Genomic DNA, 20731 nt, shown 5'->3' with positions numbered 1-20731 from the left:
CAACGATCAGAGAATTTCTGACATTCAGGTGCTAATATATATAGAGAGTTATAGATTTTTAATAATATATAGATAATGCACTACATACACATTTTTCATTGAAGCTTTGCGAGATTTAACATTTGTTCAACCCTCTAAGACCTACGAATTTTATCTATCATTATTTATTTGACATGACACTAAAATCGGATGAAGTCAATCGTCGGTTACCAAATTTTTGTTTATATATTTTTGATTTCCCCACCCTCGTTAAATGCTCATTTGTTATTGCCAATTAATCACAATATCTGTTTATACTTTTGAATGTTTTTCTTTTCAAGGGTTTCATGTACTGGCATACAATTTTTTTAATGGAGCATTTAATTTGCAATGACCCAGAAATACTGGTTTATCAGTACATATGACATTAAGGCTCAGCTTCACCTATAAATATTGGCAAAATTTAAACAATCAAGAAAATTTCCATCATATCGTTCGTCAAAAATTTTGTTTTAGGTAGCCTAGACGATATAAACAAATTTAATTTCGGTCAGGTCTCCAATATAATATTTGAACATCTATGAGCGTTTGTATATGCGTCATGTCAATTGTTTGAGCTAGAAACTATTACAAAACTAAAACGCACACATATATCATAATACTTTATAAATATTTATTCAATTAAAACACTTTACACGGTGTTTTTCAAGCAACATAGAGAACTTGAGTATCTTTTTAACAAACAAAATAATCCCACATACGTGATTGACCGTTCACAGAAACGCCTACAGATAATTATTGCAACAACTAAAACACACATCGGCAACAATTTTATTTTCTTTGAAACCTCATGTCCGGCTTTTTTTGTTGGCAAGTCTGTAATGATTTGACCTTACGTCAAATCAAATAGCGACACGCCCATTAATTCAGGCGGACAAAGAAGAACAAAAGGGGCTTCTTAAATTGAAGATCGTGGACTAGTTTATAATATGCATAAAGAACTGAGCAATAACGCTCCGGCAATCTGGCCCCAATATCACGAAAATACTTAAGTCAAATCTCAAACTCAATCTCAACTCATTTAACCATAAAATACACAATTTATTGGAAAAAAAATGTTTTTAAAAATTTTTAAAACGCATTATTTCATTGAATATGTTGATTAAAACCTTTGTTATAGATTCCAATTGAAAACTTTGTTATGGCCAAAAAAGAACTTGAGTTCAATTCATTGCCTTTTAACATTTACTCAAGTATTTTTTTCGCTCTAAAATAAGATTTCTTTGAAATATTGTCAAAAAATTTCAGTAACGCATTCTATGAGAAAATAGGTTTATAAAAAGTATGAACACATGCAATGTTTTGAAGAATACGATGCTTGTATGTGGTAAAATGAGTTGAGATTGAGATTGAGATTTGACTTAAGTATTTTCGAGATATTGGGGCCTGTATATATTTCAGAACAATCTTACGACCGGATTTAAGTCGGGAAACTCTTAAATTTAATATTCATTAATCCGGCACCATGTGTTTCCGTTTGTCCGTCATTGTGCAATCCGTATAAACATAAAGGCGTTTTGGCGTATGGTTAAATGTAAACAATTACAAGAAAAAATCCATATATTTATATTATAAACAATAACATTGTATTAGGCTTATATATAAAAATGTCCGATAATTCATATATATAAATAATAACATTATTTTTGTTTCTCAAAATTGATTGCAAAAATTAATGTCCGACATTTTTCAATATGAATAGATATCAAGACTTTTCGGCGTATGGTAAATTTCAAAAAAAAGGGAAAAAAATAGTTTACAAATAAACAATTACAATGTATCAAGGTTCTTAAAAAGAAAAAAAGAAAGGTTCCATATTCAAATATCCTCTCACTTAAATAAGTATATATATAACATATTATTAAAATATCAACAATAACAATGTGTCCGAGATACATATTCTTATCCAAATATATTGGCTATTGCAAAAATAAACCTTATATTCATGTTCATGAAGTGTGCACATTATTTGTAGACACAGTTCATTTTCTTTTGTAATTGGGTTTATATGTTAACAATAATTCGCAAACAAATGTTTATCAAGTAACACCGTTGAATTTTGATGTTGAAAACAACAAACGGAAGGGCCGTCCATATGGATGTGTTTACATAAATTCAACAAAAAAGAGTGGAATTTCTATCGTTTATCCTCAATATTAAATGTACCTACGTTAATAGTTAAAGAGCTTTTCGAACTTTGAATAGGATATATAGGGATATACCGGCCTAAATAAAGGATAAAGTGTAAATCAGTGTAATTAGTAATAACTAAAACAATGCTCAATTGTTTAGAATATACTGTATAACCAGTATTTCAATACGTGTCCGTCTGATATCAAAATTAATTGAATCTGTCATGTTGATCATTTCTATAGAACAAGACAGTCTTAGATAGCGGTACCTAGTTTAATACACAAACATTGACAAGGGATCCTGACAGGACTTATTAGTACACACAGTTATAGTAATTTATGGATTTTTATATTTTTGATTAAAATTAACGGCCATGTCAGTAATGCAGACACTGCCAATTTCTGTTAAGTGAAATATACTAAAATAGTTCCTTGAAAACTGGTTTTCTTTTTGGCTTCAGACCCAATGTTCAAATTCTGGAACTGATGTTTTTGATGAAGATAATAAAGAAGATTGGTTGTTGTTTCAAAATATGTTCTATACATAAGCGTCGATTTTTTAAATATTATCAAAATGTCATAATACAATGATGCACTTATCATACAATAAATCATTTACATACTACAGAAACAATTTTGCAAACACGTGCAAATAGAACTACATCAGCGTCTGCACTAACTAATAGAACAAATTAATTCTAAATAAAGTATTCACTTTGCCTATTCTCTAAAACAACATTGAAAATGAATATGTATAATGCCTGCAACCATAAGGATATATCTAACACAACAACGATTCAGTCTGTGACTTTGACACCCGGACCTTTTATAAGGGCATTTTCTACAAAAGACCAAGAGTGACATTTCAACTATTCACGATTTAAAATGGTTTCAACTGCACGATTTCAACTTCATACAAGAACGATTTTAACTCGACATTTTAAAAGTAACGTTCAAATAATGGCTCAAATGCTCTTTGGACGAAAAGCTATACAACTCTTGGAAATAAACTATTATAGTGAGATGTAAGTTACACTTAAATATAATCTTAGACATGAAATTTTAAAGAAATTAAAATTTTGTAGAAATGAATTATGCATAGGACTTACAAAAGCAACACTCTTGATAAAATATCTTGTGAGAAAACTGACTTTTTAATCGGAAAAAGAGTAATTTCAACATTAAAAGAGAAAAGTACGTTTTTCTAGAATAATGTTCGAAAACTCGTGGATTCCTTAAAAAAGAAAACGTGTGTCATTGAAAAATTGCATTCCACACATTTTTAAATATAAACGGGTCTTTTCGCTCCCGTTCCTTCTTCATTTTTTCCCGTTCTTCCTTTGCACTTCTATGCATCGCATCGAGCTTTTCATTTCCTTCTTCTCTTTGTTTTCTGGTTTCAATCTGCAATACTGTAATTTGATCAAGTATTTTCTTCTGATCATCCTTGTTTGCTTCAAGAGACACAATTTTAGTATGTATATCTAGCATTTTATCTTGTTCTTCTTTATCTCGCCTTTCGCGCTCTGCATTTAGCTTCATCTGTTGCTCATCCAGATCCTTCTGTAGTTTATCTAAAGCCTGCTGATTTGCTTCTGCCATTTCAACCTTCATTCGTTCCATTGATTTTGCATTTTCTTCTTTCTCCCCTAATCATAAATGCAATTATTATCAACCATGTAAAGATAATAACTTTTTCAAATTACACCACGATTGCATTGGGAGAAACCATTTGTACTGCAAAATTATAGAAATTCTTACAAAGAGTTATGTGATTATAAGATTTAAGTAAGTCGTTGTTTGGTCGTTGACAGGAGTCGAAGTGAAAAAACAAAATATGTAAATTTGTTGTAATAAAAACAAGTACTGCAACTTACACTTAACTAAGAAACGAAACGCATTATGGATAGCTAACCTATTTAGTAAATGGACAAGCCGTTAAATTAGACTTGTTAAAACAATTGGCAACTGTGCTTGAGCGCTTTTTTACTTAAATTCAACATTTAGGAAAGGATTAATTTAATATGTTTGCCAAAATGGAACATTAAATACACGACTTGATTTTATTGAAGCAAGTTTTGTATTGAGGCGATTCCTTTTGCCTTAAACGAACCTGTCGACACATTTATATATACGGTATAGGAATATACGAGGTAAGTCATATCAATCAAACAGGGTAAGGCAAACTTTATCCGAAGGTCAAAAATCTAACTTAATATATAACCACCCTAACGACACGACTCAAAACAAAGGTCAAACATATATTACAGAGTAACTGTATGATCTTTTGTTTTAAAACTATAGTAAAATAGGGCATTGCACGAGCGGTTTTAGTTGAAATAAAGATTTTTTATATACCGCAGTAACTTTATTTCTAGCGTTTTTCTTTGGTCATTTATTATTAGTAATCAGTCAGCAAATACTCTTTTAAATTTCACCCAAATTATATTGGGCTATCAGGTAATAAACATACAAGTATTAATCAGCAGAACAACCAGTCCTTATTATAGATACAGATTTTAAATTATTTACTCTTTTTTTCATCCTTAGTAAGCTCATAGTTGTTTTCAAGGATTTTATTTTCCTCTGGAACAAGTTGGCTTGCGAAATTGCTCAAAACCACTCCGATCTGAAATAAATAATGAATTTTGTGGTGGGCACAGCACCGTTATTGGCCATGTTCTAAATAATTGTGTATATATAAATAATAAGTATTTGAAACATTATTTTAAAATAACTTGTTTTTAGTATGGACTATATTTCAAATTACCTGCTGATTATGACTGAAACCATTCAGCAAGTATATCAACGTAGTTTTTTCCTTATCATTAATATACTTAAAAAACGTTAAAACAATAATTAATTTGAAAAGAATACACAGTCAACATAAAAAAGAATACACAAGAGTCAATATGGTTTAAATCGCTCGCCGGAGTAAAGTTTTGACAGTAAACGCTACCTTTTGTGATAATAGTTTAGTTTATTTTCGAGTTGACATTGCTTGCACTTTGATAACTGATTTTTACTGTGTCTTCAAGAAAGACGATAATGCAACATTTAACAATGCTATAAAAGAACATTATCGTTTATACCAAAGAAGCCAAGGCCAATTCGTTTCGAATTTAGACAACGAATATGGAGCTATACAGTCGACCTTTAATTTTGTGTGTATATCAGAACGTACATAAATATTTATTTATCAACGGCACAAAGTTTAAGGTTTGGAATAAAAAGTTTCCGTCAGATCTTAAAATTCAGCCTACTCAACCAACCGAATCAACTGAGCTGTAAATTTACAATTTTGGTATTTCTACCTTTCGGGCCACGTGCCTGTATGCGGGAGATAAGGGTAACTTTAAATCACTTTTATAAGAAACTGATGGTGTCCCTTTCATAACAACTGACCTATGCAACCGTTTTAAACTGAAATGGCAGTTCCAGCGTTATTGGTCAAGGTCGTACAATGGAAATATTAAAATTCACCAGCTGCATACAAAGTCGGAATCCAAATGTCGTAGTTTCTAAAATACGAAGGAATGCCAAAATATCAAAAGTTATGGTACGTAGGCCATAGGTAAGATCATCGAAGAACATTAATGAAGTTCGTTTAAAAATTGTACATGGGTGGTTATCATTATACAACTAAAGATAATCTTATGGCCATACATCATTGACTTTATTCACTCTGTTGGTCTGGTTTAACAGCAAGTGATTGGATTAGTTACATCGTTCTAAGAACCAGCTAAAACTGTTATTGAATACTGCTATACAGAGCCTCAAAATATAAAATAAAGATAAGAAATTACGGTTAATATTATTCAAGTTAAATTATTTCAACAATCTGTCAAACTTTTTTTGGGACCATTTTTATGTTGTTTCATCAGTGAAATTATCTTAAAAATTACTACTAAAGAGCGCTCCAGATATGTCGATTGCACCGAGTGGTTGAAGAGGGGAACTTGTTAATATCCAAAATAGACGTCGCACAACAGAAAATGGTAACTCACCACGAGAATGTCGTGCAGAGATGAGCTTACGAAATCAATTTAATATCAAAACATTTGGCCAGAATTTGAATTATATTTATGTACGAAATCTGTATCAATAGGTATTTTTCTTGAAGAAAAACGACACATCCGATAATACGAATATAATTTACCTCTCTTGGTTCATAATCCCGAAGAGCTTGCTCGTACTCCTGCCTGACCATGTCGACATCTCGTTTGAATTTTCTATGGCCACCGAGGACGATGTAACCTTTGTTTTTCAACCCCGCTTGTAAGTTGCTGAAGGATGGCAAACCTATTATTACGTTTGTACAGTGCTTTTCTATTTCCTCTTCATTTTGACTTTGAAACTGTTGCGAGAACAAATCCATTTCCATCTGTAAATAACATAAGCTATATGTAAATAATGGTTTAAAAACGAGTCATAGATAAAAATACAAAACCGGCTCAAAATGTCAAAATTGTGAGTTTTATTAAAACTATTTAAAAACAACAACCGATTATGAATTCTTTCAGTTTCTTCCATAACAACACTATGAAATTTATTTAAAAATAGAACGATAAAATGAAATAAGGCGCTGCTTCCAGTGGCTTGAAGCATTATTGCATGACTTGCTATAGTTAAGTGATACAAAAAGCATAAAGTGAGACACAGAAGGATTGAATGAGAAATGAGTACATATTGATTTTTTCTAAAAAATCATGATTAAAAATTCAGTTGTTCCATTTATTTCACCTTAAAACTATATATTTGAAAAAAGTACCCATTTGCATAAGAAGAATATCTAACAAGCAGAAAAATAAAGAAAAGTTTTCATTGAACAATAATAATAGCAATGATTCTAATTCTAATTTGCGTATTTATTTGTCGCAAGCTGATTTTATCGCGAACGCTGAAATGGCTATAGAAATATCACAACTGGGAACCATATTCTGCCTGGTTGTTTGTCAAAGGTTGTTTGTAAAGAATAAACTAAAATGTGCATTTTTAATAAATGTATTATGATCCCCTTTATGGTCAATTGTATGGTTAAATGACGAACGGCATGGTGTTATTTTCTTATTATTAAACATGTACCGAGGACTAAATACAGCCCTTTAATGATGTTTAAAGATAAATATTTCGCGAAAATCATTTTGGGAGGGGCAAAATCCCCTTTGAACCTTAATTGCCTTCATCTATATCTTGATATGCGGACAAATACAGTCATATAAATCGTTTTTTATAAATATTTTGTTTAAAAATATTTACTGAACACGTCACTGTTTGCTTCATACGACAATGGAATATAGTTCCCGATAAAATATTTAACTATGTTCAAAGAATAAGCATAAATACATTTTTACATGCATAAACATGTAACTCGGGTATTTCAATTTCCAGGTTAACAGACCCCATCCCGAATATGTACAATTTGCTTACTTGCTGGCACGCACCTTATATTAGCAATAAATCCACACATTTTTCTGGTTACAATTAGCTGAACAAAAAAACAACAAACAAAAGCATCACTGCGGCAAAATATGAAGTAGTCCGTTTTACACATCAACAATAGAAGGACTTACATTCCAGCGCTGGAATTCAAGCCCGTATTAACACGACTTCCTTTATTCCCTAATTAACACTTGGTTAAAACTACAGTTTACCTTTATGTTTGCCAAGCTGTGCATGTCACATTAACATAAATGTACTATCTTGTAAACATGGATGACAAACCTGGGCTTCCTTTTCAACAACATTGGCGACATCCCGGACAGCATTTGTACGCATGTATTCAAGCGCAGAACATTGGATTTCCTTGACACGTTTATCCAGCGATTTTGATGGAAGAGGCAACTTTATATCATTTATTCCGGATCGAAACATGTTCATGCATTTGTCTCTAATTCTCTCATTTTCGATTTTAGCAACCAGTGCAAAAGCATCGTCAACATCAGGCAGAGCTCCATTTGCAAGAGCGTCCACATATTCTCTGGTAAGCGTGGCAAACACTGCAAAATGAACTAATTTGAAAGTCTATGGCTTTCGTAAAAAAGTTAGTTTATGCTTCAGAGAAATATTTTGGAAATACAGGCTTATATCAATGTACAATTGTAAGAAAGCATAATCCTTGTGCGCTTTTATAAACAGTGCACATGCGAGTATTTTGTTATCAACATCTTGCTGTTTTTATATATGTCGACAGACAATACAATAACGCAACGATATGAAAGCATTTACGCGGTACACCATATATCCGGTAAAAAAAATTACGACAAAATATGACACAATCACACCGGCTCAACTGGCACCAAACGTTTAGTTTAGTAAAGTGATTCGTAAATCAACGGGCGATGAACCAATCAAATATATTGCACTAAAAAGGTATAAACAGAGTGAATAGGTGTTTATTTCGCTTTAAGAACAACATGCCATCAAATAAAACTAGCACGGAATTTATGTATATATATATATATATAAAGACATTCAGTACGTAACTTTACATACGTTCGAAATCATAAACTAAATCGTGTTCTAATGTTTGTTTAAACATGTTTTAAATTACTGACTAGATCCGTTGACTGGTTTGCTAACTTGGAGTTGCTTTGGTCCCTGACTGTAGATATACGACACAAACATTGTTGTAACGGTCTGAAATCTCTTCGTAAGGTCTTGGAATGTAAGGTTTTCAAAGTTGTCTAAAACGTCAATATCTCCGGGCGCTGGAAACGCAAAACATCTTCGTTTGTCTTGGGGAAAGAATTTCCGGATGCATTCACAGGTTTTGTTGAAATATACACCTTTTGTCGTTCTATATGCCAGGCTCTCTTCAAGATACTCGTCTGATGAAATCTGCCTTCCATCTTTGATCAATTTCAGCGAGAAATCTCTTAAAGCAAGCACAAACCCAGGAAGGACGCTTTGCAAAAGAAGGTTATCTTCATCACATCTTCTGCCAAATCTGATGTTTTTCGACATTTCAGACACAAATCTGTATCATTAAGGTAAAATCATAACGACAGTTAAGTGTCTACTTATTTAATTCAACTCGGTTATGAAGACATGAATAAGCAAAATTGACTCATTCTTGATTCTGTTATCTGGGTGGTATTTAGGAGATACTAATCTTGGAGCCATATCAGCGACCTCCTTGTACATAATTAATGGTAATCAGCTATGTGAACTGTTTCAAAAAAGGGACGGATAATACGTTGTTTTATATTACTTGAAAGTTATTTTCTTAAGCAAAATAAAAGAAAACATTGACAGTCCCACTTTCCTAAACGTGAATTCTTGAGAGTATTTTACAAATACTGAACATATTTTAAGAGAATTTTGATTCCTTGGGAGTAAGTTTATGATGCAATGAATATATTTGCTAGCTTTTTACTCATGGAGGGGGATCAACGCAAAAATAATTAAATATTCACACGATATGGTGAATTTTCATTTCAACTTACTATAAAATGAATATATGCAGGCATAACACACGTTTGTTTAATACAATTATTAATGCAAGGCTCCAACGAGTTATAAGTTAAATACTGAAATCTTTAAAATATCCATATGTGAACTTCTCCCTTGTTAAAATTTCATTTCCTTTAAGGACGCAATATATAAGTTTTACCCGATAAAGTTTACGGCAATCATTACCGTTATTACCCATGTTTAATTATAGCCTAAAGTGAGAATTTAAAGTGTGTTAAATGTCAAATCATTTATCATGAGTGTTGAAACAGCATATTTCCAAAATGCTAAATGGGGTATTTTAGTAAAACCTTGCATGGAAATAGAAAATATTATAGCAAATAGTCTTGCATATTAAGGGAGCCTGGACCCTCTTATACAAGAAAGTTCGCGTCACAATTGGTATTTATTTATATCAAAGATGGTGGCAAAGATCGCAAAAGTTTACCAAATTGACAACTTGCTTTAAATTGTATGTTAATTTAAATTGTTCATTTATGATTTCTAAAAATAAACTTTCAATTAAATTCAAATTAAATTTATTCAGTATGTAAGCCATCATGGCGTCCAAACTGGCCACCGAAACAAACAAAACTGACAAAGTAGTTGTTGATGAATTTGTTGCAAACAATGTAATCTTTATTCGATCGTTAGTTCTTTATATCTTCGATAGTGCATTGGTATACTACAATATGCATATGACATACTCCAGACCATACATAAACCCAAGATGACCGCCAAAGTATAATATGTAGTATAGGTACAAAATTATCATTGAGTAAATAAAAACGTATTTTTCAATCAGGGTAATATGACCCATATTTAAAACATTTCAATACATTTTGATTATAAAGTTTAATAATTCAATATGGACTGAAGGCAATTTAAGCAGAGACAGTAACTTTGATACAAAATTAATGCATATTTATGAAAATTCCGTATGTGCCCGCGATTCGCTACGTTTCACCAAGATTTTGTGAAAAGAAGACAGATTGTTACCTGAATCGTGAGAGTAAGAATAACAATGACCACAATTTTGGCTCTCTTAAAAAGAAATACAAATGACACCAATGTCATATTGACAACAGAATCAAGTAAAGATATAATACGGCTGCCCTTGAAGGGAAGTAACAATTGCGTGGAGTATGCTTCAAAGCGTGCTTGAAGTAGGTCCAGTAACATAAAAATAGTCCCAAGAACCATTTGAACTGTTACAAATTTTATTTTATTTCAAATTCTATTTAATGAATTATGACGACTTCATAACTTTTCTGCCATTTAAATCAAACATATTTGTAATTCTAAAACAAATATGAAGCATCATTGAAGACGTAGTAGGACATTTGACATTGTACACAAACGTTATATTTACAACGACCCTCACAATAAATTACATTTGCAGTGATTCCCCTCCATATTTACTGAATACGAAGGAAATACAATTTGCTTCAAAACGTTGACTTGTAATACTAGGGTAATTTTTGTGTGACTATTTGGCAACAGAGCTTTAATATTTGCTACACAACCTTATCATAGTTGGTGTCTGAGTACTGGATAATTATGTTCCTTTAGTTTGTTTTGTTTCACTCAAGGGATGAGTTGGTGAGTAACGTTGTTTTTTCTTGTGTTTAATATGTCTGTGTTACATAGCTTTGAATGCCTTCGCATTAAATTGATAATCAAAGAATGGAATACAGCAATGAATGTCTACATTAAAAATGTTGTCAAAAATAATTCGTATCGAAAACATAAAAAAATGAAAGAGAAAGGATACGTGAGTTTGTTAACAGCGTCCTGATCAAACGCTCCCTTCATGTGGTACACTAGGGTGCTGCACAGCAATGTAGCAAGTGTGAGTATGCGGTTGTCGTGGTTTGGATCACCCTAAGTACATCAAAAAGAAGATAGAGATTATATTAAAAACACTTTGACATTAACAACAATGGCAGAACAACTGAATATGACGTCATGTGCAGTGAAATTAGCTCTGCATTATTAAGTGTCCCTTTTTCCGTTACTGATGTCAGATAGAATAAATTTATTTTATTTTATACATAAATGTTTTTAACACACACATAATATCTGTATTCGATAGTAAAGTGTTTGTATTTAGATTGGATTCGATCAATTTGGAATTGTTTTTTTATTATGTATAAAAAAAATCCAAGAAATAATCAAATTAAAATACTATAAATAAATAAAATTCATGGAAAATAATAAATATTCCTAATTGTTATATCCATAGTTCAAGGTAAAATGAAAAAGAGATGCCTTATCTAGGGCGTAGCTAGGGCATAAAAAACGTGTAGGCCCGATAAGTCCATGTGGGGTTGGGGACTTTTATTTGCACATAAAACACACTCAATTGTATTTGCAATGATAACTATAAAATCAAGTAATACACCATGCACGTAGTTTAAATAAACACCAAACTTGCTTTGGTTGAAATAAAACAAACTTTTGTGTTGTTTAAAGTGTTGTTGTTTTTTCAAAAAAGTTGTAGGCCCAGGCCTACAACACCTATATGTAGCTACGCAACTGCTTATTAAAAACACATTCAAATAGAATATATAATAATATTAGATAAAAGCTAAGACATAAAATTGTATGAAAAATAATCTATTCATTTAATAGAACATTGTTCCTCTTTTTGAAAATTCAACAGCCGTTTTTGATAGATATCTCACTAAATGTCTATTTGGTTGGATATACATAAACGTCCAAAATTGATTACAGTTTAAACCGTGGGTCGAATCCTTTCATGTTCTATGAAATTAAGTGAAATGCTCATATCGGCCAGTTTCTACTCTAAAATGGGCAACGTCATGTAGAAATACATAAACCCCACAAAGTCAGAATGAGGAGAGACCTGAGCAACTGATTACAGCACGCATGGCTGTTAAAGAGTTGGCATCACAGTTCGAGCCGTGGACGATGCAGATTCGTTCGATATACTCAACTGGAACAGCTGGAGATGTGCTCACATGTGAATATCTGCCCAACAGTTTTAGGTAAAGGGTTGGGGGCTGAGGGTCTAAGTAACTAGTATCACATATTACCCAGGGAAAACAAATCAGGCTGAGCATAACAATTTGCCCACTACGGATAAACCTATTCGTATAAAGGAGTGACGTGCATACAGAGGTTCAGCTAATGTTCATGAGTTAATAGTACCAGCGTAGTCCAAGTAGGACTCGCCTGCATTGACGGTGAAAAAAGGAGGACCCCACCAATAGTTTTATATTGATTTCAGAAAGCTCAATGGAGTCACAAGTTTGGACACAGGGGCCATGATCACCGTGATCAGCCAAATTAAAAGCTTGACTGGTACTTCACCAAAATTGATCTCAGCATAGTATATTGGCAACAACGCGTTAGTACAATCCAGGTAGATAGCAGCATTCACAACCTAATCATGGACATTTACGTTCCGCAAACGACATTCGGTATGGTGGACTCCGGAGCGACATTCAACCGTTTGAAACGGACATTGCTTGGGGCTGCTGTCAAATGGCCAACATTGTAGATGATTTACTTAGGCTAACACAAACATGGGAACACATTTGAATATGACTGTGTTCAGGGTCTTTTGTGCTCGCATTAGAAATGCAAGTGTAATAGTGTGCCGAACAAAGTTCATGATGAAAATTCCCAGCGCTTACCATCTCAACGTCCCCCAATCCTTCGGTGTCCAGAAGTATAAGAACAGTGTCTTTTTGTTCAGGGTGGACTCTACACCAAACCCAGATGCCCTTCGTTGTTGACTGTATTGTGTAACCGAGTGCAAAACCTGCATCATAGATATATTATATATTTGCTTGTTATTTAAACAAAGAAAACTATATGGATGTGCTTAGCAGTCTAATATTATCCATAAGCTAGCTTAAGAGAAGCATGATCAAAGCCCGATTGACACTCAACGAGACACACACTGACACATGTTAACATACCAGCAAATGACATATGATAAAGAACGAAAATCTGTACACAAAATCGAACCGAATCTGTAAGGATTTAATATGAGCTTTATACAATATAACCGTATACAAAATGTGCTATTTTATACAAAACAAAATCTGAAAACTGTTACATTTAGATTTCTGTTATTTTCTTAATCGGAAACGAAATGAATGAGAAAACTTTTCTTGCCCTCAAAAATATTTTAAACATATATTGCATATGAAACGCCAACCGAAACCAAAATATGAAAGCCACTCCGAAAAAAAATGACAAAGGTCAAATAATGAAATAAAACAACAACGCCACGTGTTTACAATATGTACATAATTATCATCGTATTTTCTTAATTGTTTGTTGAAATAGATGGTTATATTCTGTATAGTTGCATCATTTAAGGTGAAATGATGTTCCAAACACCTCGATAGCTATTTTTCGGGGAAGAACAAACGGAGCTAAAAAACTACCAGTGTGAAGTTACCCTTAAAATGTATATTATTTTTATTGGTTACACAAACTTGTTATTGTAAAGCTCTTTTGGATACAATAAGTACCTTTTTGTGCGTCATCAAGTCTATTCATCAAATACGATTTTCCTGTTCGATATAACCCCGCAATGGACACAATAACACATGGTTTGTCTATGCGGGATATTTCGTCAAGCACACCATCGCATACTTCAAGTATATTTTCTTCTCTTGCGCGTATTAGGCATTGCGGTTCTTTGAAAACGCTGGAATCATGCGTCGACAGATACCTAAATATGACAATGTTTAGGCATATCTAGACTGATGTATTTCAAAATATTATTTTAGGTACATTTTTGCATGTGTACCGTATCGCGCAATTGCTTTATCAACCCATCTCAAATGCGGCAGACAATACACTGCATTATGTTGCAATTTTCAACGACCATTCAGTACATATTTGGATAGTTAAATGAATTGAACTCACTGGGGTGGTTTTGGTGGAAGCGATTGTAACTTTGTTGATAATTCACTTTCTAAACTGGGCTTTGGTCTACAAAGGAAACAACAACATGATAACAGTACATCGACGCTTTGGAAAGTGACGATGATTGTAGGAAGTACGTGGTCATGTTCACATGAGCTAAGAAATTATAATTTATTGCAGATGCCATGAATAAAAAAGCCTTTTTCAGTAATTTAAAATGACCAAACAACGATTTAAAATATTGTTTTCGCTTTCCCTTTACAGCAGGTGTTTTTACCAAAAGAAATCTGGTTTTGAATGTGATACTCAACTGTTTTGTTTCTAACTTCCTCTGTAATGAAGTGCATGCGATAGGCGGCACTTGTGCAAATCAAGTATCAAGTGCTACCGCTACGAAATGTTTTTTTAGCGCGTTTTACTAATATCTAATTACAAAACGCATCTTTCGAACCGTTGACATAAACTATAGGAAATAAAGAACTGAATATGGCAATGTTGCAAGGTCTTTGATTCGTTTTAATTTTAGTTATATGCATTCGTCGTGATACATTCACATGTGTTGATCCGGTACGTGCAATTACAGCATTTCATTTTAGAGGTTAAATTCGAGAAATGCGGTAATTCGAATGAAAACAAAATCAAATTTCTTAATTAATCAATTTGACTAAGTATATTATCCAAATTAGGTTTACATTGGTTTAGTAGTGGTTATCTTACCCATTAACAATACCGCACAGTTAAAGCAAGGAATGAATAGTAAGTGGAAAGGGCGAAGCAATGTCGTGTATCGTGTATTGGGGATTGCATGGCAACTACCATTAAACATATTTTTTTGAAAGACCCTCGTTTATTATAAGTTGTACACGATAGAATGACAAAGAAACACTCAAATGGTCGTTATCTCGGATAAAGTATCTGTTTAACTTTAACGTTCAATGAACCTTTAGCATCTGATTGATTGAGTTAACAGTGATGCAATGAAATATAAAAATGACAAGTGCTGATAACAAGAGCTTCATACAGTATATGAGTTATTCAATTATTATTTTTGAATCTTTCATATTAATTAGTTTCTTTAAAACGTACTAAATGTGTTAACCTGTTCATTAAAAAGTTGTTTTGATATTCATTATATAAACGTAGAATATGAATTGATATAGAATACATTTAAAATAATCTAGTTTGTTTGCTTGGTGTATGACCTTATCTGGAGATTATTGAACAGTTTGTGATTTAAAGCTGGCTACGATTAACCTTAATCATCATTAATCACGTAACAAGAATCAAAGACTACTTCATTTTTTTGGATGTAAATGACAGGATTGACAAACGAAACGATTGGTGGTCTCCATACATTATTATGGATATGAATGATGTTAATTTTGAGTATACGTACATTTCTCGAGACGGCGACTCATTTTCTGTTAGTACCGTTTGTGGTGATGGATCTAAAATGGAAAAAGGGTGTTTTAACAGCTGATTATTATTCACCCTGAGAAAATTGCCGGAGTTGTCTTTGAGCATGAGGAATTTATGCCCAAAGCAGGGTTATAATTTCTTACTTGATTTCAATGACCAACACGTCAGTTGTTACTAAGGTATATTGCTGCTCGCGCTGTAAGTGACTGCCGAGTTATTTGATTGTTGGTAAGGTGGTTGGTCCTTGTAAAGAAAAATATTTCTATGGAAGTGAAGACATTGTGAGCTGGTTGTTGCAAGAAAGTAAGTGCTTACTTAAGAGGTTTGTGGTTGCGTAGGAAGTCATAGGTAGGTTAATAAGGAAGTCATTGGTGCCTTAGGTAATAAGTGGTTGCAAAGGTGCTAAGATAGTCAATGGTTGCTCTGGAAGTCATTGGTTGAAAAAGGGGTCATTGCTATGGCTGAACGTAATTTATCATTATTTGCCAAAGAATACAAAGGAAGTCATTGGTTGTTATGCATAAGTGTAATTGGTAAAAAAATCATTTTTTGCTTGGAAAGTCCTTGGTTGCTAAGGAAATAGGTGGTTGCTAAGGAAATGTTTGTTCGCAAAGAAAGTCATGAAAGGTTGCTTAAACCCATTGGTTGATATTGATATAAGTTAGTGGCTGCTAAACAAGTTTTTAGTTGCTAAGAAAAACCATTGGTTTCTAAGGAAACCATTATTTCCTTTGGAGGCCTTTTCCTTCTATGAATAAAGTTAGATGGTAAGGAAGTCATGGTTGCAAAATAAATCCTTGGTTGCTAAGTAAGAAAGGATTTACTGAGAAAGTCATCAGTTGCAAAGGAATCAATTGGTTAAAAGGTAAGTGAGTGGATGCTCGGGAAATATTGGTTGGTAAGGTATCCATTTGTTGCTAATGAAGTCAGTGGTTACTAAGGAAACAATAAGTTGCTTAGTAAGTGGTTGTTAAGGTATTCAGTGGTTTCCAAGGAATCATTGGTTGTTAATGAGGTCGTTGGTTGATAATGAAGACATTGGTTGCTGACTTATTCATAAGTTTCGAAGGAAATTACTGGTTGCTTTGTTAGTGAGTGGTCATCGGCTGCGAAGGAGGTCATTGTTTGTTACGGAAGACAGAGGTTACTTCTGAAGTGATTGGTTGCTAAGGAAAGAATGAATTGCTCAGTAATTATGTAGTTCTTAAGGAGTTAATTGGTTGCTAAGAAAGGCATTGGTTGTTTAAGGATTACTTGGTTGATATTGATGAATGCAGTTACTAACAACTACATAAAACTGCATACCAAATATCAAGTATATAGAAAACATGGGTTTTCTTGGGCGAATTTGGTTTTGATCCCAAGAACAAAGTCAACGTGCCAAATATCAATGGTCTGGACCTTGCGGTTTCAGAGAAAGATATTCAAAGATTTTACTATATTGGTAATCAGAAAATCTTGGGGATTGGCCAGCCTTATCCCAGAATCGCTATTTGAACAATATTGGTAAACGGTCAACACATGAGCTTACATACCAATCATCAAAGGTCTTGGATCTGCAGTTATACAGAAGAAGATTTTTAAAGTTATTTCATATCAATGTACAGAAAATTCGAGATCCTCGGGACGGGCCACTTTAGACCGAGGGCCATAATTGGAATAGGACAACTACATGAAACTACATACCAAATATCAGAACAGAACAGAACAGAACAGAAAATTTATTGTTAACTTGAACATATACAGTTCATCGTTGTTACAATAACATAACACATGGCATGGCAATAGTTGATAACTGCGAGAGTGCATTACACATATATACATATATGAACTAACAATGATTTCAACATGTTAAAAGTTAAGCATTATTATTCAAAGCAGTATATCGTAGCTTAAAAGCATGTTTGCAATACAAAGCTAGTTTTCGTAGACATGCAGCATTTTCCGAGTTTAATAATTGAATGAATTTAAACATGCTTGGTCTTGCATAGTAAAATTTAGTTATGTATTTTTTCCTAATGTCATTATATTTCAGACAAATCAAAACAAAGTGATATTCATCTTCGATATCATTATGGACACATAAAACACATTTACGTTGATTTCTTTCAATATTAACATATCTTCCTCTTTCAACATTTAACATATGAGAGGACAATCTTAATCTAGCAATAATATTCCTAAGTCTATAGCTATACAATTTATCTATATACGATGACTTATGTATAGTGCATTTTAGTTCTCTGTATAACACTAGTGAACTTAATGAGTTTATATCATTTTTCCAATGTCCAATAAACGAGTCGATTAACCTTCTTCTAAAATAAGGAATAAAATAATCAATATTAATCGACTCCGGATATAACCATACTTCATTGAATCCTGCATTTTGTAATATAGTGCGTACATTAGAACACCAATTGTTTGAATTTGCGTTATTTTCCGCATCATATCGAAGGCTTTGCAATGTATTGTATAAAATGCAATTGTCTCTTTTAAATTGATACAGTTTAAGAAAATATTTAACAATTCGTATATGTCTAGTAACATATAGAGGGTACCGTCCTAGTTCACCATATATTGCAAATATCAAGGGTCTGCGCATTGAGGTTTCAGAATTATTTTTTTCCAAGATTTTACCATATAAATATGACTGAGTCCACTAGAGCGGGGAAGCTTTGATGTCATTATTTGAACAACAACGTATAGCTACATACCAAAAATCAAAGTTTCAGCGAAGAATATTTTAAAATTTTTCCTAATAAGTATATAGAAAACATATGAATCCCGGTGCGGAGTCGGCGCTTCGTCACCAGGGACGTTTTCGGAATAATCTTGGTAAAGATCAACTACAAGGGACTATATATCAAATAGTTGGATTTGCGGTTTAAGAGAAACATATTTTCCAATTATGCAAATAATTAGAGAAAAGTCATATAGTGACGAAGTTTACAAACGAACAAACATGACTTAAATTTCATAATGGTCACCTTAGGAACATTTCAGTGAACTGAACATGTTCAAACTTTTCCAAATAGTCATATATTGGGAACTAGCCCATTTTCCTTTTAGACTAAGTTTTGATGACTTGAAGGAATTTGAAAAAGGGTATCCTAAGGAACATTGCTGTGAACTTATTTTAACTTAAATATTGCCAGCATTTTCAAAGAAGAGGATTTCCAAAGTATTTCATAAGGTCACCTTTCTGTGAAGTCGTTTTGAAATTTGGCCAGTGCTTTTTGAGGAGAGATTATTTTTCCATTTTAGTTTCCATAGCAGTTCTTCATGGAACCATTATTCTAAGGAATCTAAACGACCAACTTTCCTGTGAAATAATATTGGTATTTGCTAATTAGTATAGGAGGAGAAACTATTTGACGAACGACGTTAGTCCCCTATCTCAACAGCTCACCATTAAACACACGTGCTCAGGTAAGCAAAAAAAAACACTACTATAAAAACAATATTTCCATCTTAACAATAATCAGAAATATAAACTCTCGTTCCTGATTTCATAATTAATCCTGTACTTTGTAACTGCTATGAAAATAAATTTGAGTACATACTCATTAAAGCGTTGATGTATATAATGTGTTCCATATTATATTTCTTGTTCTACAAAACATGTACTTACCAGGTCTTTTCATAGGCGTGGCTTTATTTAGATTGTCTATCTTTTTTGTCTGAAAAAGTATAGTACATTGATATAAAAAAATATAAAATCTTGATTGAATGAAAAATACAAAAAGACGTTGTGTGGTTTGATAAGACGTCACCACGATATAAACACACAACTCGCAAAACATGTGTTGTTTATTCACTAAAGCTGGTCCAGGAATGATCGAAATACATGCTTGGTGAAGAGTCTTAAATCAACGTTTAATGCAAAATGTCGGGTATTATGATTTATGCACGAGAGCTATGTGAATAATAAGAAGCGAGCAAACATATATATTATAATAAAACAAAACGTCGACGCAGCAAATCGAAAGATTAATAATAATTAAGAATAGTTGTATATTACAATACGATAGTCTTTTAACCCAAACATATATTTAACTTACTTGTACTGGTTCCCCCTTGATTTTTCGCTCAAATATTTTAGGCGTAGCCTTAAAATCCCTGCTGGCGGGCGAATCAGTAGAATTTTCATTCGAAGCCATAATTGGTCTGCAAAGGAAACAACAAGAAATTTGATATTTAGTATTCGTACGCCTATGATTACCTTAACATACCTGCAGCTTCTTAACAATGTCCTGCCTAGTATGTCGTGATATAACCTTAATTCTATAAATTATTAACACCCCTGTTTTTATAACTTAGCGTGGCAGACGTATAATAATTATGTTGTCTGGCGTCGACGTCCGAATCGTCGTCATTCGAGACATGGTCGTCTTCTTAGGACATTTTCAAGTCAACTCTCATATTTCATTGTTTTTTAATCTATGTTTTCCAAAGTCGGTTTCGGTGATAAACGGCATCTCGACTCATAATGTCTCAGAACAATATTTCAGTTTTATCTCTAAGTTATGGTATGGTCAAACTTAAACAAAATTTACTTTGCTTGCTCTCTAACGTGAACATACTGTATGAAATGTTTTAAGGCATGCCATCAACGTTATTATCAAATGAACACTCTCCATTTAAATTGCAATCATCATACAATATCATGAAAATCATTTTTACATGATGAGAAACTATTATCTTATTCATATTTATGCCTTCTTTGTTATGTGTTCATTTCATAAACTCAGCATTATTGTCACAAATTCAAT

General features: G+C 32.9%; 1 protein-coding gene across 1 annotated transcript; it reads right to left on the bottom strand.

Annotated features, from left to right (window-relative positions):
* Positions 1 to 3425: 3425 nt before the first annotated feature.
* Positions 3426 to 20119, bottom strand: LOC128202808 (guanylate-binding protein 2-like). The gene is made up of 9 exons (XM_052903959.1): positions 20021 to 20119; positions 19591 to 19639; positions 13289 to 13416; positions 11401 to 11510; positions 8960 to 9150; positions 7896 to 8170; positions 6331 to 6555; positions 4704 to 4800; positions 3426 to 3820 (listed from the first exon to the last, which is right to left on the bottom strand). The coding sequence occupies exons 1-9, from the start codon at positions 20117 to 20119 to the stop codon at positions 3426 to 3428; spliced, it is 1569 nt and encodes a 522-aa protein (XP_052759919.1).
* Positions 20120 to 20731: the final 612 nt, after the last annotated feature.

This window comes from Mya arenaria, chromosome 9 (genome assembly GCF_026914265.1).
Source record: "Mya arenaria isolate MELC-2E11 chromosome 9, ASM2691426v1".
NCBI classification, from domain to species: Eukaryota; Metazoa; Mollusca; class Bivalvia; order Myida; family Myidae; genus Mya; species Mya arenaria.
The sequence above is the reverse complement of the archived record's forward strand: the minus strand, read 5'-3'. Positions and strand labels throughout refer to the sequence as shown.

What these genes read in the sequence shown, in the direction of transcription:
- LOC128202808 (XM_052903959.1), bottom strand. Translation starts at nt 20,119, where the DNA reads ATGGCTTCGAATGAAAATTCTACTGATTCGCCCGCCAGCAGGGATTTT. An exon ending in CACGCCTATGAAAAGACCTG is followed by an intron (nt 13,417 to 19,590) that starts GTAAGTACATGT and finishes TCTATGATGCAG; the next exon opens with GTTTTGCACTCGGTTACACA. An exon ending in GATTGGGGGACGTTGAGATG is followed by an intron (nt 11,511 to 13,288) that starts GTAAGCGCTGGG and finishes TGATGTACTTAG; the next exon opens with GGTGATCCAAACCACGACAA.